The sequence below is a fragment of the Squalius cephalus genome (genome assembly GCF_949319135.1).
Source record: "Squalius cephalus genome assembly, chromosome: 4".
NCBI classification, from domain to species: Eukaryota; Metazoa; Chordata; class Actinopteri; order Cypriniformes; family Leuciscidae; genus Squalius; species Squalius cephalus.
Genome location: NC_137125.1, coordinates 55,824,227 through 55,833,435, shown reverse-complemented (window position 1 = coordinate 55,833,435; position 9,209 = coordinate 55,824,227). Strand labels below are relative to the sequence as shown.

At 42.0% G+C, this 9,209-nt stretch overlaps 1 protein-coding gene across 1 annotated transcript in view; it reads right to left on the bottom strand.

The window, feature by feature from the left end:
- Positions 1-832: 832 nt before the first annotated feature.
- The window catches only part of LOC307156693 (uncharacterized protein), a 33,814-nt gene continuing 25,437 nt past the window's right edge, over positions 833-9,209 (bottom strand). The window contains exon 8 of the mRNA XM_079868175.1: positions 833-3,473. Coding sequence (XP_079724301.1) covers positions 2,274-3,473 — 1,200 coding nt within the window. The 3' untranslated portion in view covers positions 833-2,273. The remainder of the gene's footprint in view (positions 3,474-9,209) is intronic.

The following is a 9,209-nucleotide window of genomic DNA, read 5'->3' as shown; positions in this document are numbered from 1 at the left end:
TGACCATCTGGATGATCCAGAGGAGGAATGGGAGAAGGTCATGTGGTCTGATGAGACAGAAATAGAGCTTTTTGGTCTAAACTCCACTCGCCGTGTTTGGAGGAAGAAGAAGGATGAGTACAACCCCAAGTACACCATCCCAATCGTGAAGCATGGAGGTGGAAACATCATTCTTTGGGGATGCTTTTCTGCAAAGGGGACAGGACGACTGCACCGTATTGAGGGGAGGATGGATGGGGCCATGTATCGCCAGATCTTGGCCAACAACCTCCTTCCTTCAGTAAGAGCATTGAAGATGGGTCGTGGCTGGGTCTTCCAACATGACAACGACCCGAAACACACAGCCAGGGCAACTAAGGAGTGGCTCCGTAAGAAGCATCTCAAGGTCCTGGAGTGGCCTAGCCAGTCTCCAGACCTGAACCCAATAGAGAATCTTTGGAGGAGCTGAAAGTCCATATTGCCCAGCGACAGCCCCGAAACCTGAAGGATCTGGAGAAGGTCTGTGTGGAGGAGTGGGCCAGAATCCCTGCAGTGTGTGCAAACCTGGTCAAGAACTACAGGAAACCTATGATCTCTGCTTTTCTGATGTATCAAATACTTATGTCATGCAATAAAATGCAAATTAATAAAAATCATACAATGTGATTTTCTGGATTTTTGTTTTAGATTCCGTCACTCACAGTTGAAGTGTACCTATGATAAAAATTACAGACTTCTACATGCTTTGTAAGTGCGAAAATCGGCAGTGTATCAAATACTTGTTCTCCCCAATGTATGTCTATAATGCCTTAACATCGAGCAGTTTAATCAGGAAGAACTAGAACGTCACTTCATAATGCTTTAATCCCGCAGTCAGAGGCGACTGAGATTTCTCCACTGGCTAAACAATTTAAACAATGTCAATATAAACATGAACAAGCAAGTGTCTCTGATTGGCGGAAGTGTGGATGTAGATTATCTCAGGTTACACGGCAGCAGTTCAGTCTTTGTGAGGAACTCAAATGTGGAAGAAAGGAAGGTGCAGTCAATAATAGTAGATTTACAATGGCCACTTTGTTCTGCAGCACAGAATGTTGGGAATGGGAATTTTGCCTGTGCGAAGCTGGATCAAGGAAAGTGAGAAGGGAGGGAAAATGCATTGACTTAATGTATAGAGTATGAAAAGTGTTGGCAGTTCTGACTGACAGCAGAACTGTGACTAGAGTTAAACTACGAGAGTGTGTGTGAGTCCCGAACAGTCCTAGGAAGTCGATTCCAGAGTTTAGCTCGTAGTTTAACAATATGACAGACAGATCACTATCAAACATAACAAATCGGTAGAAATACAGCAAAACCACATCCCTGAAGATGGTCTGGATCGTTAGGGTTAGGGTCGAGGTTTACAGACACGACACCAATCCAACAAACTGAACCTTTTATTAGGAGGTTCTTATTTCAGTATAAATCATACTACACATTTCCTTTAGAAAAATCGTTATGTACACTACAGTGCTGACGAATCAAACAGAACCAAAGAAACCCTTGATATAAATAAGCTCTATGGAAAAGCCTGTAGAGTCTTTAAAACAATTGTCATCTTACAAAAAATATATATGTTCATGTCAGCTCTAATACGACTAAAGCCTACAACTGAAAATATATTATTCAAGGACCTGTTTGGATTTGAAGAATTTTCTCAGTGCAGCCGAGTCGAAGTGCTTGGATATTTCACAGTTACGGACAGGCACTGAGGAGCGAGTTACGAGCTACATTTGCCATGTTGACAACCAGTAACAGGAAAAAGAGAGAGAGAGAGAGAGAGAGAGAGAGAGAGACAGAGAGAGAGAGAGGGAGGGAGGGGGAGAGAGAGAGAGAGAGAGAGAGAGAGAGAGAGAGAGAGAGAGAGAGAGAGAGACAGAGAGAGAGAGGGAGGGAGGGGGAGAGAGAGAGCGAGAGAGAGAGAGAGAGAGAAAGAGAGAGAGAGAAGTTCAGAAGTTGACTGTATAAAAGAAGTCTTGGAGACGTTAGGGACGTTAGAAAGAAACGTGATTAGGGTTAGGGTTAGAGGGAGAGGGAGAGAGAGAGAGAGAGAGAGAGAGAATAGAGAGGGAGAGAGAGACAGAGAGAGACAGAGAGAGAGAAGTTCAGCAGAAGTTGACTGTATAAAAGAAGTCTTGGAGACGTGCCGCCGTTTCTTTCTCTGCTCTTGTCAGATTGATTAAAAAGAAAGTAAAATCGACAGTAGAAATAAACGTGATTAAATGAAGCGCCGTTTAAAAACCGTTCTGTACAAATCAGTATAAAAAGTCTTTGTGTGGTTCATGCGGGTGTGGCCGGACGGCCTTCGGGTGCAGAGAGTCTTGGGGGCGGGCCGTTCTCAGAGGGGGCGTGGCCAGGGGCGGAGCCGGCCAGCTGAGTGACAGTCCAGAGCTCAGTTTGGGGCCGGGTTTGGTTATTAGTGTGGAGTGTGTGTGTTTGGCTGTGTTCGCAGAGTGTGTGGGTTTGGTTGTGTTACCAGTTTGTGTTGGTTTGGTTGTGTTACTTGTTTGTGTGTGTTTGGTTGTGTTGGTACTTTGTGTGTGTTTGGTTGCGTTAGTACTTTGTGTGTGTTTGGTTGTGTTAGTACTTTGTGTATGTTTGGTTGTGTTGGTAGTTTGTGTATGTTTGGTTGTGTTGGCAGAATGGCTAGGTTTAGTAGGTGTTGAGGGTGTGTGTCCCGGTTTGGGGACAGAGGAAGAATGGAAATATCTGGGTGCTGAGGGGGGTGTGTGTTTGGTTGGTGCTGGCGTGTGTGTGTGTTTGGTTGGCGCCAAGGGGGGTGTGTGTTTGGGTGGTGCTGGCGTGTGTGTGTGTTTGGTTGGCGCTGAGGGGGGTGTGTGTTTGTTTGGTGCCGGCGTGTGTGTGTGTTTGGGTAGTGCCGAGGGGGGTGTGTGTTTGGGTGGTGCCGGCGTGTGTGTGTGTTTGGGTGGTGCCGGCGTGTGTGTGTGTTTGGGTGTGTGCGCACTGGCCATGGAGTTGCGTGGCGTGTGTGAGGGAGCGCTGGGACATTCGGATACGTTGAGCACTTTGGGTCGCCCGTCAGATGAGGAGACAAGAGGCGGAGTCAAGCTGGGGCTTCTGGGAAGGGCTTTGGGCCTCTCAGCCTGTAGCTCCGCCCTCTCCATCTTCATGGGTGTTACACACGGCGAGTCTCGCACGGGTCTGCAGTCGTGGGTTGTGTTCGCAGCTCTGATGCTCTCATCACTCGGCTCCGGCTTGATGAGCTGCTTCAGCTCTTCTTCCTCCTCGTGAGCCTCCTCTTCCTCGGGCTCCTGATGATACTGTCTCAAGCGCACATGCCAGGCCAGGCTGCACACAGCCGACACACTCTTGAACTGGTGAACCACGTTGCGAGGGATAAAGTAGATGTCATTATCGTAGAGCTGGATACGAGCATAGCGGATTCCCTCTCGCCTCAACTGATTGAGTTTAGCATCATCGACCCACTGCACACACTGCAGAGAGAGAACATCAGGACACACTCATTAGACTTCATAGGAAACTCCTCTGCTTTGACACACACACATTAAATATGCCCCGCGCAGAAGTACAATAACACACATTCCAGGATATCCCTTTTGGGCATCACACTATCTGTAGCTGAATAAACAGAAGATTGAAATGCTTTGATTAATTTATTAAATGTTGTCTTTTGTTGGACAAGAGCTTCATAAACGCTCCTCGTGTCTGGAAAAATGTTTGACGCGTGTTGCTTTTTCAAATGCACGTTATAAGCGACTCGAACTCGCAGTGCTTTCAGAATGAGCCACGTTTACTGAGCCGTACGTCACTGACAAGCTGCACATAACTAATGATCACAGCATTTGCCATTTCATAATCGAGATAAGCCAAATCGGTTTAAGTGCGATTTCATGTAAATTGCGATTAATCGTGCAGCGCTAATATTAATATTGCCAAAGTAATATTACAGCAACCGCAGACGTGTTATTGAACTGTTGCCATGTCCATTGATGGACTGTTGCAGGTCGAGATCTTTTGGTCTGTTTTTTTCTAACAAGATTTGGCAACACGAACGAGTTAAGGCTTGTAAAGGCCCAGATTTACTCTCCACAAAGTTCTTTTTTGTTATTCACTTGAGGGTAAAAAGAAGTCAGAAATATCTTTGCAGCAATTTACTGTTAGCGAACATCCCGACAAAACGACATTTAGATTAAAGGAATAATTCACCCATCCATCATAAAAGTAATCCATACGACTCCAGTGGGTTAATAAATGCCTTCTGAAGTGTAGCTGTGGATTTTTATGAGAAAAATATAAATATTTAAAACTTTATAAACTACAATAACTGACACGTTCACGAGAGTTACGAGAGGTTTTCTCGGGAGCCGTCTATTCTCACCTAATCTTACGCTACATCACATGTCCTACGTTGGGTCAGAGGTCATCCTTACATTGGAACTCTTGGTTTTTTTTTTTACATCTATGCATTTAAAAAAAAAATTGAGATCATTTTGTAGATTTCAATTCTGAATTAACAAAATACTGCGTGGTATCGTGACACTTCAGCTAGTGTAGTATCGTAAGATGTTTATGGTATCGTAACACTTCAGCTAGTGTAGTATCGTAAGATGTTTATGGTATCGTGACACCTCAGCTAGTGTAGTATCGTAAGATGTTTATGGTATCGTAACACTTCAGCTAGTGTAGTATCGTAAGATGTTTATGGTATCGTGACACTTCAGCTAGTGTAGTATCGTAAGGTGTTTATGGTATCGTAACACTTCAGCTAGTGTAGTATCGTAAGGTGTTTATGGTATCGTGACACTTCAGCTAGTGTAGTATCGTAAGATGTTTATGGTATCGTAACACTTCAGCTAGTGTAGTATCGTAAGATGTTTATGGTATCGTAACACTTCAGCTAGTGTAGTATCGTAAGGTGTTTATGGTATCGTAACACTTCAGCTAGTGTAGTATCGTAAGGTGTTTATGGTATCGTAACACTTCAGCTAGTGTAGTATCGTAAGATGTTTATGGTATCGTAACACTTCAGCTAGTGTAGTATCGTAAGGTGTTTATGGTATCGTGACACTTCAGCTAGTGTAGTATCGTAAGATGTTTATGGTATCGTGACACTTCAGCTAGTGTAGTATCGTAAGGTGTTTATGGTATCGTAACACTTCAGCTAGTGTAGTATCGTAAGATGTTTATGGTATCGTAACACTTCAGCTAGTGTAGTATCGTAAGATGTTTATGGTATCGTGACACCTCAGCTAGTGTAGTATCGTAAGATGTTTATGGTATCGTAACACTTCAGCTAGTGTAGTATCGTAAGATGTTTATGGTATCGTGACACTTCAGCTAGTGTAGTATCGTAAGGTGTTTATGGTATCGTAACACTTCAGCTAGTGTAGTATCGTAAGATGTTTATGGTATCGTGACACCTCAGCTAGTGTAGTATCGTAAGATGTTTATGGTATCGTGACACTTCAGCTAGTGTAGTATCGTAAGATGTTTATGGTATCGTAACACTTCAGCTAGTGTAGTATCGTAAGATGTTTATGGTATCGTGACACTTCAGCTAGTGTAGTATCGTAAGATGTTTATGGTATCGTGACACTTCAGCTAGTGTAGTATCGTAAGGTGTTTATGGTTATCGTAACACTTCAGCTAGTGTAGTATCGTAAGGTGTTTATGGTATCGTGACACCTCAGCTAGTGTAGTATCGTAAGATGTTTATGGTATCGTGACACTTCAGCTAGTGTAGTATCGTAAGGTGTTTATGGTATCGTAACACTTCAGCTAGTGTAGTATCGTAAGATGTTTATGGTATCGTGACACCTCAGCTAGTGTAGTATCGTAAGATGTTTATGGTATCGTGACACTTCAGCTAGTGTAGTATCGTAAGGTGTTTATGGTATCGTAACACTTCAGCTAGTGTAGTATCGTAAGATGTTTATGGTATCGTGACACTTCAGCTAGTGTAGTATCGTAAGATGTTTATGGTATCGTGACACTTCAGCTAGTGTAGTATCGTAAGGTGTTTATGGTATCGTGACACTTCAGCTAGTGTAGTATCGTAAGGTGTTTATGGTATCGTAACACTCAGCTAGTGTAGTATCGTAAGATGTTTATGGTATCGTGACACCTCAGCTAGTGTAGTATCGTAAGATGTTTATGGTATCGTGACACTTCAGCTAGTGTAGTATCGTAAGGTGTTTATGGTATCGTAACACTTCAGCTAGTGTAGTATCGTAAGGTGTTTATGGTATCGTGACACTTCAGCTAGTGTAGTATCGTAAGATGTTTTATGGTATCGTAACACTTCAGCTAGTGTAGTATCGTAAGATGTTTATGGTATCGTAACACTTCAGCTAGTGTAGTATCGTAAGGTGTTTATGGTATCGTAACACTTCAGCTAGTGTAGTATCGTAAGGTGTTTATGGTATCGTAACACTTCAGCTAGTGTAGTATCGTAAGATGTTTATGGTATCGTAACACTTCAGCTAGTGTAGTATCGTAAGGTGTTTATGGTATCGTGACACTTCAGCTAGTGTAGTATCGTAAGATGTTTATGGTATCGTGACACTTCAGCTAGTGTAGTATCGTAAGGTGTTTATGGTATCGTAACACTTCAGCTAGTGTAGTATCGTAAGGTGTTTATGGTATCGTGACACCTCAGCTAGTGTAGTATCGTAAGATGTTTATGGTATCGTAACACTTCAGCTAGTGTAGTATCGTAAGGTGTTTATGGTATCGTGACACCTCAGCTAGTGTAGTATCGTAAGATGTTTATGGTATCGTGACACTTCAGCTAGTGTAGTATCGTAAGGTGTTTATGGTATCGTAACACTTCAGCTAGTGTAGTATCGTAAGGTGTTTATGGTATCGTGACACTTCAGCTAGTGTAGTATCGTAAGGTGTTTATGGTATCGTGACACTTCAGCTAGTGTAGTATCGTAAGATGTTTATGGTATCGTGACACTTCAGCTAGTGTAGTATCGTAAGGTGTTTATGTATCGTAACACTTCAGCTAGTGTAGTATCGTAAGGTGTTTATGGTATCGTGACACCTCAGCTAGTGTAGTATCGTAAGATGTTTATGGTATCGTGACACTTCAGCTAGTGTAGTATCGTAAGGTGTTTATGGTATCGTAACACTTCAGCTAGTGTAGTATCGTAAGATGTTTATGGTATCGTGACACTTCAGCTAGTGTAGTATCGTAAGATGTTTATGGTATCGTAACACTTCAGCTAGTGTAGTATCGTAAGGTGTTTATGGTATCGTGACACCTCAGCTAGTGTAGTATCGTAAGATGTTTATGGTATCGTGACACTTCAGCTAGTGTAGTATCGTAAGGATGTTTATGGTATCGTAACACTTCAGCTAGTGTAGTATCGTAAGATGTTTATGGTATCGTGACACTTCAGCTAGTGTAGTATCGTAAGGTGTTTATGGTATCGTAACACTTCAGCTAGTGTAGTATCGTAAGATGTTTATGGTATCGTGACACTTCAGCTAGTGTAGTATCGTAAGGTGTTTATGGTATCGTAACACTTCAGCTAGTGTAGTGTATCGTAAGGTGTTTATGGTATCGTAACACTTCAGCTAGTGTAGTATCGTAAGGTGTTTATGGTATCGTGACACTTCAGCTAGTGTAGTATCGTAAGATGTTTATGGTATCGTGACACCTCAGCTAGTGTAGTATCGTAAGGTGTTTATGGTATCGTAACACTTCAGCTAGTGTAGTATCGTAAGGTGTTTATGGTATCGTGACACCTCAGCTAGTGTAGTATCGTAAGTGTTTATGGTATCGTGACACCTCAGCTAGTGTAGTATCGTAAGGTGTTTATGGTATCGTAACACTTCAGCTAGTGTAGTATCGTAAGATGTTTATGGTATCGTGACACCTCAGCTAGTGTAGTATCGTAAGGATGTTTATGGTATCGTGACACTTCAGCTAGTGTAGTATCGTAAGGTGTTTATGGTATCGTAACACTTCAGCTAGTGTAGTATCGTAAGGTGTTTATGGTATCGTGACACTTCAGCTAGTGTAGTATCGTAAGATGTTTATGGTATCGTAACACTTCAGCTAGTGTAGTATCGTAAGATGTTTATGGTATCGTAACACTTCAGCTAGTGTAGTATCGTAAGGTGTTTATGGTATCGTAACACTTCAGCTAGTGTAGTATCGTAAGGTGTTTATGGTATCGTAACACTTCAGCTAGTGTAGTATCGTAAGATGTTTATGGTATCGTAACACTTCAGCTAGTGTAGTATCGTAAGGTGTTTATGGTATCGTGACACTTCAGCTAGTGTAGTATCGTAAGATGTTTATGGTATCGTGACACTTCAGCTAGTGTAGTATCGTAAGGTGTTTATGGTATCGTAACACTTCAGCTAGTGTAGTATCGTAAGGTGTTTATGGTATCGTGACACCTCAGCTAGTGTAGTATCGTAAGATGTTTATGGTATCGTAACACTTCAGCTAGTGTAGTATCGTAAGGTGTTTATGGTATCGTGACACTTCAGCTAGTGTAGTATCGTAAGATGTTTATGGTATCGTGGACACCTCAGCTAGTGTAGTATCGTAAGATGTTTTATGGTATCGTAACACTTCAGCTAGTGTAGTATCGTAAAGGTGTTTATGGTATCGTGACACTTCAGCTAGTGTAGTATCGTAAGATGTTTATGGTATCGTAACACTTCAGCTAGTGTAGTATCGTAAGGTGTTTATGGTATCGTAACACTTCAGCTAGTGTTAGTATCGTAAGGTGTTTTATGGTATCGTGACACTTCAGCTAGTGTAGTATCGTAAGATGTTTATGGTATCGTAACACTTCAGCTAGTGTAGTATCGTAAGGTGTTGTTTATGGTATCGTAACACTTCAGCTAGTGTAGTATCGTAAGGTGTTTATGTATCGTAACACTTCAGCTAGTGTAGTATCGTAAGATGTTTATGGTATCGTAACACTTCAGCTAGTGTAGTATCGTAAGATGTTTATGGTATCGTAACACTTCAGCTAGTGTAGTATCGTAAGGTGTTTATGGTATCGTAACACTTCAGCTAGTGTAGTATCGTAAGGTGTTTATGGTATCGTAACACTTCAGCTAGTGTAGTATCGTAAGATGTTTATGGTATCGTAACACTTCAGCTAGTGTAGTATCGTAAGGTGTTTATGGTATCGTAACACCTTCAGCTAGTGTAGTATCGTAAGGTGTTTTATGGTATC